The sequence below is a fragment of the Scyliorhinus canicula genome, chromosome 5, assembly GCF_902713615.1.
Source record: "Scyliorhinus canicula chromosome 5, sScyCan1.1, whole genome shotgun sequence".
Lineage (NCBI taxonomy): Eukaryota > Metazoa > Chordata > Chondrichthyes > Carcharhiniformes > Scyliorhinidae > Scyliorhinus > Scyliorhinus canicula.
In genome coordinates this window covers 218,128,730-218,147,018 of record NC_052150.1, presented here as the reverse complement: position 1 = coordinate 218,147,018, position 18,289 = coordinate 218,128,730, and the positions used below count along the sequence as shown (strand labels likewise).

General features: G+C 53.1%; 1 protein-coding gene across 2 annotated transcripts in view; it reads right to left on the bottom strand.

Moving 5' to 3' along the window:
- Nucleotides 1-18,289, bottom strand: part of hhatlb (hedgehog acyltransferase like, b) — a 113,326-nt gene that overhangs the window by 57,007 nt on the left and 38,030 nt on the right. For both annotated transcript variants that reach the window (XM_038798521.1, XM_038798520.1), the window contains exon 2: nt 5,290-5,432. In XM_038798521.1, coding sequence (XP_038654449.1) covers nt 5,290-5,395 — 106 coding nt within the window. In that variant the 5' untranslated portion in view covers nt 5,396-5,432. The remainder of the gene's footprint in view (nt 1-5,289; nt 5,433-18,289) is intronic.

The window sequence follows — 18,289 nt, the reverse complement described above, 5'->3', positions numbered from 1 at the left end:
CAGCTGGGAGCCCCCTTCACCGCACCTTAGATCCATCTTTTCCTCTCCCTGTCCTTCGTCCGACACACCTCACTGCCCCCTCGCCCTACACCCTCCCTCACTACCCCTCCCCCTCACTGCCCCCTCGCCCTACACCCTCCTCCCTCACTGCCCCCTCATCCTACACCCTCCTCCCTCACTGCCCCCTCGCCCCACACCCTCCCTCACTGCCCCCTCGCCCTACACCCTCCCCCTCACTGCCCCCTCCCCCTCACTGCCCCCTCACCCTACACCCTCACTCACTGCCGCATCGCCCTACACCCTCCCTCACTGCCCCCTCACCCTCACTGCCCCCTCGTCCTACACCCTCCTCCCTCACTGCCCCCTCCCCCTCACTGCCCCCTCGCCCTACACCCTCCCTCACTGCCCCCTCGCCCTACACCCTCCCTCACTGCCCCCTCGCCCTACAACCTCCCTCACTGCGCCCTCGCCCTACACCCTCCCCCTCACTGCCCCCTCGCCCTACACCCTCCCTCACTGCCCCCTCGCCCTACACCCTCCTCACTGCCCCTCGCCCTACACCCTCCCTCACTGCCCCCTCGCCCTCCACCCTCCCTCACTGCCCCCCTCACCCTACACCCTCCCTCACTGCCCCTCCCCTACACCCTCCTCCCTCACTGCCCCCTCATCCTACACCCTCCCTCACTGACCCCCTCGCCCCACACCCTCCCTCACATCCCCCTCGCCCGACACCCTCCCTCACTGCCCCCTCCCCGCACTGCCCCCTCGCCCTACACCCTCCCTCACTGCCCCCTCCCCCTCACTGCCCCCTCGCCCTACACCCTCCTCCCTCACATCCCCCTCGCCCGACACCCTCCCTCACTGCCCCCTCCCCGCACTGCCCCCTCGCCCTACACCCTCCCTCACTGCCCCCTCGCCCTACACCCTCCCTCACTGCCCCCTCGCCGTACACCCTCCTCCCTCACTGCCCCCCTCGCCCTACACCCTCCTCCCTCACTGCCCCCTCGCCCTACACCCTCCTCCCTCACTGCCCCCTCGCCCTACACCCTCCTCCCTCACTGCCCCCTCGCCCTAAACCCTCCCTCACTGCCCCCTCCCCCTCACTGCCCCCCTCGCCCTACACCCTCCTCCCTCACTGCCCCCTCCCCCTCACTGCCCCCTCACCCTACACCCTCCCCCTCACCACCCCCTCGTCCTACACCTTCCTCCCTCACTGCCCCCTCCCCCTCACTGCCCCCTCGCCCTCACTGCCCCCTCACCCTACACTCTCCCTCACTGCCCCCTCACCCTACACCCTCCCTCACTGCCCCCTCCCCCTACACCCTCCCTCACTGCCCCCTCCCCCTCACTGTCCCCTCACCCTACACCCTCCCCCTCACTGCCCCCTCCCCCTCACTGCCCCCTCGTCCTACACCCTCCTCCCTCACTGCCCCCTCCCCCTCACTGCCCCCTCGCCCTACACCCTCCCTCACTGCCCCCTCGCCCTCACTGCCCCCTCGCCCTACCCCCTCCTCACTGCCCCCTCGCCCTACACCCTCCCTCACTTCCCCCTCGTCCTACACCCTCCCCCTCACCGCCCCCTCGCCCTACACCCTCCCCCTCACCGCCCCCTCGCCCTACACCCTCCCCCTCACTGCCCTCTCCCCCTCACTGCCCCCTCACCCTACACCCTCCGTCACCCGCCCCCTCATCCTGCACATCCACCTGCACTGCCCGATCGCCCTACACCCTCCCTCACTGCCCCCTCACCCTCACTGCCCCCTCGCCCTACACCCTCCCTCACTGCCCCCTCGCCCTACACCCTCCCCCTCACTGCCCCCTCACCCTACACCCTCCTTCCTCACTGCCCCCTCCCCCTCACTGCCCCCTCGCCCTACACCCTCCCTCACTGCCCCCTCGCCCTCACTGCCCCCTCGCCCTACCCCCTCCTCACTGCCCCCTCGCCCTACACCCTCCCTCACTTCCCCCTCGTCCTACACCCTCCCCCTCACCGCCCCCCTCGCCCTACACCCTCCCTCTCACCGCCCCCTCGCCCTACACCCTCCCCCTCACTGCCCTCTCCCCTCACTGCCCCCTCACCCTACACCCTCCGTCACCGCCCCCCTCATCCTGCACATCCACCTGCACTGCCCGATCGCCCTACACCCTCCCTCACTGCCCCCTCACCCTCACTGCCCCCTCGCCCTACACCCTCCCTCACTGCCCCCCTCGCCCTACACCCTCCCCCTCACTGCCCCCTCACCCTACACCCTCCTTCCTCACTGCCCCCTCCCCCTCACTGCCCCCTCGCCCTACACCCTCCCTCACTGCCCCCTCGCCCTCACTGCCCCCTCGCCCTACCCCCTCCTCACTGCCCCCTCGCCCTACACCCTCCCTCACTTCCCCCTCGTCCTACACCCTCCCCCTCACCGCCCCCTCGCCCTACACCCTCCCCCTCACCGCCCCCTCGCCCTACACCCTCCCCCTCACTGCCCCCTCGCCCTACACCCTCCCCCTCACTGCCCTCTCCCCCTCACTGCCCCCTCACCCTACACCCTCCGTCACCGCCCCCTCATCCTGCACATCCACCTGCACTGCCCGATCGCCCTACACCCTCCCTCACTGCCCCCTCACCCTCACTGCCCCCTCGCCCTACACCCTCCTCCCTCACTGCCCCCTCGCCCTACACCCTCCTCCCTCACTGCCCCCTCGTCCTACACCCTCCTCCCTCACTGCCCCCTCACCCTACACCCTCCGTCACCGCCCCCTCATCCTGCACATCCACCTGCACTGCCCGATCGCGATGTCCGGTGGCCGGCGACCCCTACACCCTGCAATGCAAAGCAGCCCCCAACCCTCACCGCACCACAAACCCAATTTAGGGGGCCTCTGGAGGGAATTAATGGAGGTGGTATGGTAGCACAGTGGTTAGCACTGTTGCTTCACAGCACCAGGGTCCCAGGTTCGATTCCCCGACTTGGGTCACTGTCTGTGAGGAGTCTGCACCTTCTCCCCGTGTCTGCGTGGGTTTCCTCCGGGTGCTCCGGTTTCCTCCCACAAGTCCCGAAAGACGTGCTGTTCGGTGATTTGGACATTCTGAATTCTCCCTCTGTGAACCCGAACAGGTGCCGGAATGCGGCGACTAGGGGCTTTTCACAGTAACTTCATTGCAGTGTTAATGTCAGCCGACTTGTGACAATAAAGATTATTTAGGGTGTCTCTGGCGGGGGGGAATCTCTATTTAGAGAGTCTCCAGCGGGGATGGACTTTGCGAACTCCCTGAAGGAGTTACCCACTCGGCCCACTGCGAGGTCCACCACATCAGGTACACTTTTGGTAATACCTTTGAATCTGCTGCTATGTCCTTCCAGATGGTAGTGGCCGTGGGTTTGGAAGGTGCTACGTGAGGAACCTTGGTCAGTTGCTGCACTGCAGCCTGTAGATGGTACACACGGCTGCCACTGTGCGTCGGTGGTGGAGGGTTTGAATGTTTGTGGAAGAGGAGCAATCAAGCGGCTGCTTTGTCCTGGAAGGTGTTGAATTTCTTGAGTGTTGTTGGAGCTGCACTCATCCAGGCAAGTGAAGTAACATTCACTATTATGGTGCACAACTTCTTATAGCAATGTGCTGGTTTGTTCCACCACCAGCAACATCAAACAGTTCCTTTGCCAAAAACAAAGTGCAGACTTGACAACAATTTGGTCAGTGAGAGAAAGCCGATTCAGGCAGTGATAGTTAAGCAGCCTGGAGATACATCACACTCCCGGCTTGTGCCTTGTAGATGGCGGAGAGGCTTTGGGGAGTCAGGGGACCAGTTACTCGCTGCAGGATTCCTAGCCATTGATCTGCTCTGGTAGCCACAGTATTTATGTGGCTAGTCCAGTTCAGTTTCTGGTCAATGGTAACCCCCAGGATTTATTTTAATAAATATTTTTATTCTCCTCCTTTTTCACATTTTCTCCCGAATTTACACCCACCAACAATAATCAGCAACAGATATGTCAAACCCTATAACAATAACAACGATCCCATCCTCCCATCAACCCCCAAATATCAGCCCGCATGTTTACATAAACAAATGACAAAAAGGAATCTGGGATTACCCATAGTCACCCTTAATATACACAGCCCCCCCCCACTCCAACCCTCATGTGACGGCTCCCCGATTGGTCGAGAGGCTGAGTTAACCCCACCTCCAGGGCGGGGTATAATAACCCAGTACTCCCGGCGGTCATCCTTATACTGTAATGGACCGCAGGGCTAACATCTAGCTGATTAAAGCCATACTTTTGTCCAGCAACTCGTCTCGCGTTCAATTGATGGTACATCAGGCTCCTTATACAATAGCTTTACCCAGTTCACAAATCTTGGTCCAATCCCAAACCGGTCCAGCACTGCCATCAGGTACCCCCATTCTACCCGATCAAACGCCTTCTCGGCGTCCAATGCCACCACCACCTCTGTTTCCTTCCCTTCCGCCGGTGCCATAACGACGTTCAAAACCCTCCTAATATTCGAAAACAGCTGCCTCCCTCATGAACCCTGTCTGATCCTCACCTATCATCTTCGGGAGGCTCCCCTCCAGCCTACCCGCCAGTACCTTAGCCAATATCTTTGCATCCACATTTAGAAGTGATATGGGCCTATACGACCCACACTCCGTCGGATCCTTATCCTTTTTAAGCAACAGTGAAATTGATGCCTGCCCCAAGGTCTGCGGCAGCACTCCCTTCCCTATCACCTCTTCAAACATACCCACCATCAGGGGTGCCAACTTATCCTTAAATTTTTTATTAATATTCCACAGGAAACCCATCCGGCCCTGCCACTTTTCCCAACTGCATCCTCCCAATCGCATCTTTTATCTCCTGCTCCAGTATTGCTCCTTCTAATGTAGCCCTGTCCCCCTCCCCTAGTCTCGGGTACTCCAACCCATCTAGAAATTCCAGCATCTCACGGTCTCCCCCAGGTGGCTCTGACCTGTACAACCTCTCGTAAAATTCCTCAAAAACCTTGTTAATCAGCTCTGGAGCCACCACCAACTTCCCGGCCCTATCCCTAACCTGAAGAATTTCCCTTGCTGCTGCCTCCCTCCGGAGCTGACCTGCTAACACCCAGCATGTTGATACGATTGTCCTCGACACACGTCCCCTTCATCTGGTCAAATCCAACTACCCTTTTATACCTGGGCCTAAAGAATCACTTTGAGCAGAGGGGGGGGGGGGGGGGGGGGGGGGGGGGGGGGGGGAAAGAGGAAGGATCAGGAGAAATGACAAACGTGTGTCGATTGGTCAGCCTCCCTCTTATTACCTGTGGAAGCTTCGACAATCCAGCTGGCTGCCCACAGAACGGCCAGCGATAATGCCAGGGCGTAAAGGCACAGCTCCACCTTGGGTAACGCAGTCTTCAGACCCATGCCTGCAGATCACCAGCTCCAGGAAAGGGAGAACAGACTGGGGGGAAGAACGAAAGAGAATTATAAATCAGAGCACAGTTGAAACTAGAACATTCCGTCGCCAGCAGAGGGTTTCACTCTCTGAGACTCTGCTTGTTAAAATCTAATTTGCAGTCCTTGAATTAGCGCTGGCAATAATAGAATGCATTCAACATTTGTTCCCTTCTGGGATTCCTGGCCCCACTGTTAAGCCATTTACAATAAACAGGTTAACATCAGCATTGAAACAGTGGGCAGAGGACAGACTTAATTACATATAGAACATAGAACAGTACAGCACAGAACAGGCCCTTCGGCCCTCGATGTTGTGCCGAGCATTGTCCGAAACCAAGATCAAGTTATCCCACTCCCTGTCATTCTGGTGTGCTCCATGTGCCTATCCAATAACCGCTTGAAAGTTCCTAAAGTGTCCGACTCCACTATCACAGAAAGCAGTCCATTCCACACCCTAACCACTCTCTGAGTAAAGAACCTACCTCTGATATCCCTCCTATATCTCTCACCCTGAACCTTATAGTTATTCCCCCTTGTAACAGCTATCCACCCGAAGATCTGTTGATCAGTATTGCCAAGAATGAATTAAAGGCTTGTATATATATGCATTCATACACAAATGCACACACGCACTCAAACACACACACATGCTTAATCACACTCGCTCAAACATGCACACGCTCACAAACGCGCACACACACTTCAACACACACGTTCAAACACGCACACATGCTCAAACTCACACAGGTGCAAACACGTACACTGTACAAACACAAACATGCTCAAACACACACATGCGCTCAAACATACATACACGGTCAAAGACACGTTCAAACACACACACATGCTCACGCTTAAACACAGGCTCAAACACAAACACACTCAAACGCAATCAATCAAACGCACCCACTCAAATGCACGCACATGTTTAAACACACACATGCTCAAATGCATGCACACTCAAATACACAACACTCAAACGCATGAACACTCAAACATATGCACACACACAGACTGAAACACATACACATGCTCAAACACACACACACTCAAACACAGATACACTCAAATGATGCACGCTCACACACTCAAATGCACACACATGCTTAAACACACACGCATGCTCAAACACAATTAGAGTCACTCCAGCCACAGGTATGGCTTGTTTAGATCCAGTGCTGTCATTTCCCCCGAAAGCAGTCACCTTGAATTTGGATAGAAGGGATTTCCCTACCGAGGCACCTTTAAAAGGAACATGAGATACAGCCTTTGCTGTACAACTGGTGTGACCTCATACGAGAGTTTGCAACCTTATTAGCATTCCGTCAATTGGTAAAGACATCCAGACTTCCATGTAGGTTCAGAAGCAGGAGAATCATATTTAGCTGTGTGCCGTGTCTCAAGTGACGTTTGGCATTGGCACACAGTCTAGTCTTACAGAGGGACACACCACGGCAGGAAACCAGTGCTAACTCCACACACAATGCCAGGAGGATTACCTGACAGCAGCTCCACAGCTATGAGCGAGATTCTCCATTGCCCGACGCTGATATCGGCAATCGGCGGAGAATCGACTCCGATGGCCAAATCAGGTCCGGCGCCAGTTTTTTGCCGGTCGCCCATGCTGTGCCCCCTCGGAAGTGGCGTCATCGCGTCGCGCACAGTTGCAACGCCGTTGGCGCATCATCGGCCGGCCCCCTGCAGTACTCCTGACGCTGCAGGACACGTGTGGTCTAAGCGGTTGGGAACCCCGTCGCGGCAGCTGCGGACTGTGTCCAGCGTCGCCACACTCGGCCGGGATCCGTGCCACTGGCTTGGGGGGGAGGGGGAGGGGGCTTCCACGAGGGCTAGGGGATGGTGGGGGGTGGCCAGGAGATGGCCTGTGGGGTCGCGGATGGCACGTCGGGGTCCGCGCACAGCCGCCGCCATGTTGTACGACGCGACCGCTGCAGGTAGTCAGACGTACGCATTCGCGCCCAGGGACCCAGCCGTTCTCTGCCCATTTTCATGGCGGGAGCTGGGAGTTTTACCAGGGGCCGCTGCTCGCCCCTCACCAGTCCCAGAATCAGTCAGGGTCACACACAGAAATTTTGGTGGTAAATGGCCAACATGCCTCTTATCAGAACTAGGGGACATAGCCTCAAAATAAGGGGAAGTAGATTTAGGACTGAGTTTAGGAGGAACTTCTTCACCCAAAGGGTTGTGAATCTATGGAATTCCTTGCCCAGTGAAGCAGTAGAGGCTCCTTCATTAAATGTTTTTAAGGTAAAGATAGATAGGTTTTTGAAGAATAAAGGGATTAAGGGTTATGGTGTTCGGGCCGGAAAGTGGAGCTGAGTCCACAAAAGATCAGCCATGATCTCATTGAATGGCGGAGCAGGCTCGAGGGGCCAGATGGCCGACTCCTGCTCCTAGTTCTTATGTTCTTATGTTCTGTTGGCAACAACACTGAGTTGCAGAAACGGAGAATCCAGCACATTGCCATTGAATAGGGTCAAAGCATTGGACAATGGTCAACAAATCTACCACTATTTTGAAACAAATTGATTTACAGGATGGGAGTATCGCTGGCGAGGCATTTATTGCCCATTTACAGTAGCCCTGAAGGTGGTGGCCAGTCACAATGTGATGCAGGTCAGTGTCTTTCAAAGTGCAGACAGCGACCGCGGGTGAGACGCGGGCGGATGTCAGAATTGTCGCGGAGCTGACTCTCAGGAGGTCGGCGGAATGAGGGGACAGAGGGAACATCGGGTGTCGCTCTCTGCCGATGACCTCTTGCTGTGTGTTTCGGATCCGTTGGAGAGTATGGGAAGGATTTTGATCCTGCTGGGGAGGTTTAGAAGGTTGAAAATGAAAAATGAAATTAAAATCGCTTATTGTCACGAGTAGGCTTCAATGAAGTTACTGTGAAAAGCCCCTAGTTGCCACATTCCGGCGCCTGTTCGGGGAGGCTGTTACGGGAATCGAATCGTGCTGCTGGCCTGCTTGGTCTGCTTTAAAAGCCAGCGATTTAGCCCAGTGTGCTAAACCAGCCCCTAAGTTCTCGGGATACAAACTGAATGTAGAGAAAAGCGAGGTATTCCCGGTGAATGAGCTGGCACAGTGGGCTAATTTAGGGGGGATGCCATTTTTAGAAGCGAGACATAGGTTTAGGTATTTGGGGATTCAGGTAGCGAGGGAATGGACGGGGCTCCATAAGTGGAACTTAACAAAGCTGGTGGAGGAAGCCAGGGAGGATCTTAAGAGGTGGGATACGCTGTACTTAACGTTGGTGGGGAGGGTCCAAGTGGTGAAAATGAAAATTCTGCCGAGGTTCTTGTTTATATTTCAGGCTCTCCCGACCTTTATACCAATGGCCTTTTATCGTAAAGTGGACACAATCATCTCTGACTTAGTATGGATGGGGAAGGTGCCGAGGGTGGGGAGGACCCTGCTACAGAGGCAGAGGCAGCGGGGGGGGGGGGGGGGGGGGTAAAATAGGCCCCCACGGAATCAGCCCGCCCGCCGATCAGTCGGCCCCGATCGCGGGCCAGGCCACCGTAGAGGCCCCCCCACCGGGGTCCGATTCACCCCCCCCCCTTCAGGACGGCCCCCGCACACTCACCTTACAGATCCCGCCGTGGGGGGTGAGTAATCCACGCCGGCGGAACTCGGCCAAACCCGTCGGCCACTCGGCCCGCTGTCAACGACCCCCGACACAGGGGCTGGTTTAGCTCACTGGGCTAAATCGCTGGCTTTTAAAGCAGACCAAGCAGGCCAGCAGCACGGTTCGATTCCCGTACCAGCCTCCCCTTCATTGAAGCCGACTCGTGACAATAAGCGATTTTTCATTTCACAGTACCGAAAACACATCAGAGATAACCTCAGCCGTCCTACCTGTGGCTCATCTGCATATTTTTAAATATAGAATTAATTAATTATGAGAATGGCCAATTCAGCTGCGCCACGGGATGTTTGTTCAGGAGTATAATTCGATATGGTGTTCATATTACATATTCTATATTTCAAATTAAAATACTTGGAATATCTGCCAAACAACATAGACTTTCTCAGATCAAAAAAGAATCAAATAGATCAATCAATCGTCTTTTAGAATTCCCTTTCTAATGGGCAGGCGGGGTGGAGCAGTGGTTAGCACTGCTGCCTCACGACGCCGAGGACCTGGGTTCGATCCCTGTTCTGGGTCACTGTCCGTATTGGGTTTATACATTCTCCCCGTGTCTGCGTTGGTCTCTCCCCCACAACCCAAAGTTTTGCAGGGTGTGGTGATATGCCTGTAAGCAATATCACAGATCGATGGTTTGCGACCTCCAACCAGTAGGCGGCGGTGCAGACACACCATGCGGTCTCAAGATAGTGGTCATGTGACCAGGGGCTCCAATATAAGTGGGGCACATCCGGCCATCACCAGGTTGTAAGAGATGGTTTTAAGACATACAGGTGAACAGTCGTGCTCGGTGCAGTCCTAGAGGAGTACAAAGAAGCTCCATGATAACTTGCTCTGCAACAGATCGCTAGCTTACCATGTGTGACACAATAAAGATCCTGGTTTGGACAAGTCAAGGGACAGAATTCTTCGTTCCAGGAGCTAAGTGCCGGCACCAATGGAGAATCCGCGGGTGGATCACGATGGGGAATTCGGCGCGAACCTCTCTCCGGTACTGGTGCGGGGCTAGCACCGATGCCGCATGAACCACCCGCGGAGCACGCAAAATACAGCTGGGGAATCGCCGAGTTACGCGCTGCGCATGCGCAGGGCTGATGGCCTGCACCAGTCACACCGGAAAACAAGGTGCCAGTCGTGCTGGAACCCTAACCCACCCACCCCGACCCCACAGCCAACCCCCTGTCCACCCCGCCATCATTCCCCCAGCCCTCGCAGAAGCCCCCCAGCCAGCGGCACGGATTCCGGACGAGTGGGGCGGCGCTGGACACAGTCCATGCTTCCCTCAGTATTCTGGGGTAAATCTCATCCGGCCCAGGAGACTTATCTACCTTAATATCTTTTAAAAGACACAATACCTCCTCCTTTTCGATGTCAACATGACCCAGACTGTCTACACACCCTCCCCAAGAATCATCTTCCACAAAGTCCTTTCCTTTGGTGAACACTGATGCGAAGTACAAAAGTCTCCTTTTTCTTTTTGACGAAATTCACAATATCCCTCGTTATTCAAGACTCCCTAAACTTCCCATACTTATCCTTCGTTCTCTCAGGAACGTGACTTTTCTGAATCCTAATCAACTGTCGCTTGAAAGACTCCCACATGACCGATGTGGATTTTTAAAAAACTATTTTTATTAGGGTATTTGCAATTTTTAATAATAATAAGAGGGGCGTAAACACGGCACAATAAACATTTCCACGCCCATCACAAATTTCACACCCCCCCAACAATAGAACAACAGTCTGCGCACCACCCCTCCCCCCCCTATCCCCACACCTTATTTTGAATACTGCATCTGCTGACATTTTAATTTTCCCCGAGAAAGTCGACGAACGGCTGCCACCTCCGGGTGAACCCCAACATTGACCCTCTTAAGGCGAACTTTATTTTCTCGAGACTGAGAAACCCAGCCATGTCACTAACCCAGGTCTCTACACTCGGGGGCTTTGAGTCCCTCCACATTAACAAGATCCGTCTCCAGGCTACCAGGGAAGCAAAGGCCAAGACGCAGCCTCTTTCGCCCCCTGAACTCCCGGCTCTTTCGACACTCCAAAGATCGCTACCTCCGGACCCGTCTCCACCCGTGTTTTTAGCACTGTGGACATTGCCTTAGCAAAACCCTGCCAAAACCCTCTAAGCTCCAGGCATGCCCAAAACATGTGGACATGATTTGCTGGGCTTCCCGTGCACCTCGCACACCTATCCTCGATCCCAAAAAACTTGATCGCCCAGGCCACCGTCTTGTGTGCCCGGTGAGGGTAGCACAGTGGCACAGTGGATTAGCCCTGCTGCCTCACGGCGCCGAGGTCCCAGGTTCGATCCCGGCTCTGGGTCACTGTCCGTGTGGAGTTTGCACATTCTCCCCGTGTCGATGTGGGTTTCGCCCCCACAACCCAAAGATGTGCAGGGTGGGTGGATTGGCCATGTTAAATTGACCCTTAATTGGAGAAAATGAATTGGGTATTCTAAATTTTTAATTTTTTTTTAAATGCATATGATGAGAATGTGTTAATCCTGCTTAGGGCATCCGTCTTCCCGCTTGCCCTTCAGCTCCTCCACCGGAGCTTCCTCCAATTCCATAGGTTCTTGGTAGGTATCCGATACCTTCCCCTCTCCCACCCATGTACTGGAGACTACTCTGTCCTGTATCCCCCTTGGCGGCAGCAGCAGGAGGATGTGGATTTATTATCCAACAGCCGCACCCAAACCAAATTCTTCAATTCCCGTCTCATGTTATCGTAATTTGCCTTTCCCCAGTTTAGCAGCTTAACACCATATCCCGGTCCAAAAGTACCTTAAAACGTAGGGAATTGTGGTCACTACTCCCAAAATGTTCCCCTACTGAAACATCAACCACCTGTCCAGGCTCATTCCCCAATACCTAGATACACCTGACAAACTCTGCCCCATCCAAGCCCCCAGCACTAAGTGAGTCCCAGTCAATATAGGGGAAATTAAAATCCCCCTACCACAACAACCCTGTTACATTTGCACCTATCCAAAATCTCTCTACCTATCTGCTCTTCTCTCGCTGGCAGTTCGGGGGTCTGTAATAAACACCCAACATTATGGTTGCCCCCTTCCCGTTCCTGAGCACTACCCAGATTGTCTCATTGTATGAGCCCTCCGAGGTGTGTCCTCCCACAGCACGGCTATAATATTCTCCTTAACCAGTAATGCTACTCCCCCACCCCTTTTATATCCCCTCTATCTCTCCTGAAGCATCTATATCCTCCAACGTTCAGCAGCCAATCCTGCCCTTCCTTTAACCATGTTTCTGTGATAGCCACAGCATCATAGTTCTAAGTACTAATAAGTGCTCTAAGTTTTATACCACTTACCTTCCCAGACTGGAGTCTGGATTTTTCCCGCTCAGCTCCCCTCCCGCTGTGAAGGCCTTCCCTGCCTAACCTTCTACTCACCAATCCGCTCTCTCCCACCTGCAGCTGGACAAGGCCACTCGCTGGAAATTTGTGTAACAAATCAAGGGACAAAGAGCACCTCCTCCCACCCAGCCTCGAAGACCCAACCAGCTTCAAATTCCCAGCTCCCAAACTCCCTCTTCGATGTGTCTCACTCTGGATGTGTCTGCTGGCCCACTGGGAGTGTCCGGTGTTCTTCATGGAGGGAACGGTCCATCTGGACTGTGCGCAGAACAAAACTTTCACTGTACCTCGGTACATACCACAATAAATTCAAATCTAAAGCCCCAAAGGCCTGCTGGCATCGTCCTCATTTCCATGCCACCTCTTAGTCACATCGCCTCAAGACCTGACAACAGTTTCCAAACAGACACACCAGCTCCACCCAAAATCCCTCCACTGTCCACACTGTCATCAGGTGCTGGTGGAGTCATAGCATTCTCCAGCGAAACACTGGGAAGACCAAACTCATCACGGTGGCCTAGTGGTTAGCACAGCTGCCTCACGGCGCTGAGGTCCCAGGTTCGATCCCGGCTCTGGGTCACTGTCCGTGTGGAGTTTGCACGTTCTCCCCGTGTGTGCGTGGGTTTCCTCCGGGTGCTCCGGTTTCCTCCCACAGTCCAAAGCAGGTTAGGTGGATTGGCCATGATAAATTGCCCTTAGTGTCCAAAATTGCCCTTAGTGTTGAAATGAAATAAAATGAAAATCGCTTATTGTCACGAGTAGACTTCAATTAAGTTACTGTGAAAAGCCCCTAGTCGCCACATTCCGGCGCCTGTTCGGGGAGGCTGATACGGGAATCGAACCGTGCTGCTGGCTTGTCTTGGTCTGCTTTCAAAGCCAGCGATTAGCCCTGTGAGCTAAACAGCCCCTTATGTTGGGTGTAGTTACTGGGTTATGGGGATGGGGTGATGTTGACCTTGGGTAGGGTGCTCTTTCTAAGAGCCAGTGCAGACTCGATGGGCCGAATGGCTTCCTTCTGCCCTGTAAATTCTATGATAATCTGTAAATTCTATGATAATCACCTTTAGCTCCTGCAAAATATTTGTTACCCTCACACCCACTCCCTACACTGCCTTCAGCTGAATCATATGAATTGTAAATCTGTCTCATACGTGACTGTGAAGTGAGCTTCCAACTCCCTCTCATTTCCATCACTAAAACCTGCCTATTTCTGTCTTTGCAAGTGCGAGGGCCCCCCCCCCCCCCCCCCCCCCCCACCCTGCTTCAGACGCTCATCGATGCCTTTTTCCCACCTCAGGTTTCATTATTCCAATACTCACCGGGTTAGCCCCCTGAACTCCGACCCTTTGACCTTCAAATGAAACAAAACTCTGATGTCCACATCGTAAACTGCACCAATCCCCACTTACGCAGAACATAAGAACTAGGAGCAGGAGTAGGCCATCTGGACCCTCGAGCCTGCTCCGCCATTCAATTAGATCATGGCTGATCTTTTGTGGACTCAGCTCCACTTTCCGGCCCGAACACCATAACCCTTAATCCCTTTTTTCTTCAAAAAACTATCTCTCTTTACCTTAAAAACATTTAATGAAGGAGCCTCAACTGTTTCACTGGGCAAGGAATTCCATAGATTCACAACCCTTAGGGTGAAGAAGTTCCTCCTAAACTCAGTCCTAAATCTACTTCCCCTTATTTTGAGGCTATGCCCCCTAGTTCTGTTTTCACCCGCCAGTGGAAACAACCTGCCCGCATCTATCCTATCTATTCCCTTCATAATTTTATATGTTTCTATAAGATCCCCCCTCATCCTTCTAAATTCCAACGAGTACAGTCCCAGTCTACTCAACCTCTCCTCATAATCCAACCCCTTCAGCTCTGGGATTAACCTAGTGAATCTCCTCTGCACACCCTCCAGTGCCAGTACGTCCTTTCTCAAGTAAGGAGACCAAAACTGAACACAATACTCAAGGTGTGGCCTCACTAACACCTTATACAATTGCAGCATAACCTCCCTAGTCTTAAACTCCATCCCTCTAGCAATGAACGACAAAATTCCATTTGCCTTCTTAATCACCTGTTGCACCTGTAAACCAACTTTCTGTGATTCATGCACTAGCACACCCAGGTCTCTCTGCACAGCGGCATGCTTTAATATTTTATTGTTTAAATAATAATCCTGTTTGCTGTTATTCCTATCAAAATAGATAACCTCATATTTGTCAACATTGTATTCCATTTGCCAGACCCTAGCCCATTCACTTAACCTATCCAAATCCCTCTGCAGACTTCCAGTATCCTCTGCACTTTTCGCTTTACCACTCATCTTAGTGTCATCTGCAAACTTGGACACATTGCCCTTGGTCCCCAACTCCAAATCATCTATGTAGATTGTGAACAATTGTGGGCCCAACATGGATCCCTGAGGGACACCACTAGCTACCGATTGCCAACCAGAGAAACACCCATTAATCCCCACTCTTTGCTTTCTATTAATTAGCCAATCCTCTATCCATGCTACTACTTTACCCTTAATGCCATGCATCTTTATCTTATGCAGCAGCCTTTTGTGTGGCACCTTGTCAAAAGCTTTCTGGAAATCCAGATATACCACATCCATCGGCTCCCCGTTATCCACTGCACTGGTAATGTCCTCAAAAAATTCCACTAAATTAGTTAGGCACAACCTGCCCTTTATGAATCCATGCTGCGTCTGCCCAATGGGACAACTTCTATCCAGATGCCTCGCTATTTCTTCCTTGATGATAGATTCCAGCATCTTCCCTACTACCGACGTTAAGCTCACTGGCCTATAATTTCCTGCTCTCTGCCTACCTCCTTTTTTAAACAGTGGTGTCACGTTTGCTAATTTCCAATCCACCGGGACCACCCCAGAGTCTAGTGAATTTTGGTAAATCATCATTAGTGCATCTGCAATTTCCCTAGCCATCTCTTTTAGCACTCTGGGATGCATTCCATCAGGGCCAGGAGACTTGTCTACCTTTAGCCCCATTAGCTTGCCCATCACTACCTCCTTAGTGATAACAATCCTCTCAAGGTCCTCACCTGTCATAGCCTCATTTCTATCAGTCACTGGCATGTTATTTGTGTCTTCCACTGTGAAGACCGACCCAAAAAACCTGTTCAGTTCCTCAGCCATTTCCTCATCTCCCATTATCAAAACTCCCTTCTCATCCTCTAAAGGACCAATATTTACCTTAGCCACTCTTTTTTGCTTTATATATTTGTAAAAACTTTTGCTGTCTGCTTTTATATTCTGAACAAGTTTACTCTCATACTCTATCTTACTCTTCTTTATAGCTTTTTTAGTAGCTTTCTGTTGCCCCTTAAATATTTCCCAGTCCTCTAGTCTCCCACCTTGAGCTGGCCAAGCATGGAAACCAAAACTAACCGGAACTCCGCTGAAACTCAGGGAAGATAATGGTTGCCTCACAAGGGGGATGAAGCATCAAGGAGATTGTGGAGCAACACTCGCTAACAGGCCAGAGTAGAAAAGAGATGATATCAAGGGGTCAGAAGGCTTTAAAAAAAATATTGTGCAATGTGGGCCCGGTGGTGGTGAGCTGCCTTCTTGAACCGCTGCTGTCCCTGAGGTGTAGGTACACCCACAGTGCTGTTAGGGACGGAGTTCCAGCATTTTGACCCAGTGACAGTGAAGGAACAGCAATATATTTCCAAGTCAGGGTGGTGAGTGACTTGGAGGGAAGCCTCCAGGTGGTGGGGTTCCCAGGTATCTGCTGCTCTTGACCATATAGATGGTAGTGGTCATGGGTTTGGAAGGTGTTGCCAAAGGAACCTTGGTGAGTTGCTGCAGTGCATCTTGCAGATGATACACACGGCTGCCACTGTTCATCGGCGGTGGAGGAAGTGAATGTTTGCGGAAGGGGGAGCCAATCAAGCGGGGCTGCTTTGTTCTGAATGGTGTTGAGTTTCTTGAGTGTTGTTGGAGCTGCACTCATCCAGGCAAGTGGAGAGTATTCCATCACACTCCTGACTTGTGCCTGGGAAAACTGGGATGTTGTGTACGTGGCAGCTCCGTAACTGGCCAATGGGATTTGGGTGCAAGTCCATGGTTTTTGAGTCTTACTGGACTAGTTTTTGAATAGATTTTGTGTGAGAGTGGGAGTCGCTTCGTATTATCAATGCACACTGCGAGTCTGATGAGCAATAAAAACCATGCTTAAAAATAACCTGCAATATCCTGCACGGGTCCTACGGGATGGGATTGATTCACATCACTGCGGTACTCGCAGAGTGCAAGCCCCTCCCCCCCCCCCCCCCCCCCGGCTGAGGGACAAGGAAACTCCATTCCGCTATGTACAAAGGGACAGCCAGTAAGGCACTGACCAGAGACTCGCTAGGGTTCTACTGGAAGTTGTAAATAACGTAACTGTAAATTATCCAAAGTTCTTTATTTTACTCTTTGTGGAAACCCTGGGCGGGATCCTCTGATCCTGAGGCTAAGTGTTGACGCCGTCGTAAACGCCATCGCGTTTTACCGCCGCCGCGGCAGGCCCCCAGGATTAGCGATCCTGCGCCTCACCGGGGGCCAGCACGGCACTGGAGCGACTCACACAGCTCCAGCTGCCGATACCGGCGTTAAGCGGACGCCGCGGCGCGAACTCGTGCATGCGCGCTAGTTGCCTTCTCTGCGCCGGCCCCAACGTAACATGGCGGAGAGCTACAGGGGCCCGGCGGGGAGGAAAATAGGCCCCCACCAGGAGAAGCCAGCCCACCAATCGGTAAGGCCCTGATCGCGGACCAGGCCACAGTGGAGCCCCCCCCCCCCCCCCCACCCCCCCCACAAAGTGTTGGATCCCCCTCCCCCCCAACCAGGCTGCCCCCCGCAAGATGAACACGAGGTCCCACTGGGTAGGATCACAAGTGAACAGCGGCAGCTGGGACTCAGCCCATCGCGCGTGGAGAATCGCCGGGACCGCGCCGCCGTCAATTCTCCGGTGACCGGAGGAGCGGCGTCGCGTGAATCGCGCCCCCCCCCCCCACCGATTCTCCGACCCGACCCAGGGTCGGAGAATCCCGCCCCCTGTGTCCTTTTTAAATAACCACAAGTAATTACCCCTCACACACAGACTCAGATTAACAACTAACCCTTGTGATAACAGGTAGACTATCATCTGTATATAATTTGAGCAGTTCATCATCCCTGAAACGTTTATGTTCTGCATGTGCATTATAAGCTAAATGTTTTATTTTTGTAGTTCTACCATCCGACCAGCAGGTGGGGAGAGTACAGACACCCAGGACCCGGGCTGCTCCATGTGCTCCATCAGAAGGTGTTTGTCACGAATCCATAGCCAGTCACAGTTTAAAGTCACGCTGTTGCATCTTCGCGGAAGTTAGAGATAGATGTTTATTTCCAACTGTATTCATCTCAGACATGTTAGTTATTCGTTAATGCAGTGTTAGTAGCAAATATCTTTGATAATAAAACAAAGTCTAATGTTCTTTGTTCACATCAGCCCCATCAAAGAACATGACAACCCTCACACCATCATCTTTGTCCCAACATCCAGATTTTCCTTCCTGATCTCATAAAGCACCAGAACCTGTTTCTAAGGTGCTAAATAAAAATGCTGTCTGTCTAACAGGTCAATGTGGTTTGTCTAGTGTGTGGGTGATGAGAGTGAGCACGCTTTCCGCTTGTGTGCGCTAATTTGCTTCCGTCCTCATGGTTGGCTACTGAAACAGTGAAAAAGAGGGCCAAATGCACACAGCCTCTCCATCAGCACGCAGCCTCTCCATCAGCACGCAGACACTCCGTCAGTACG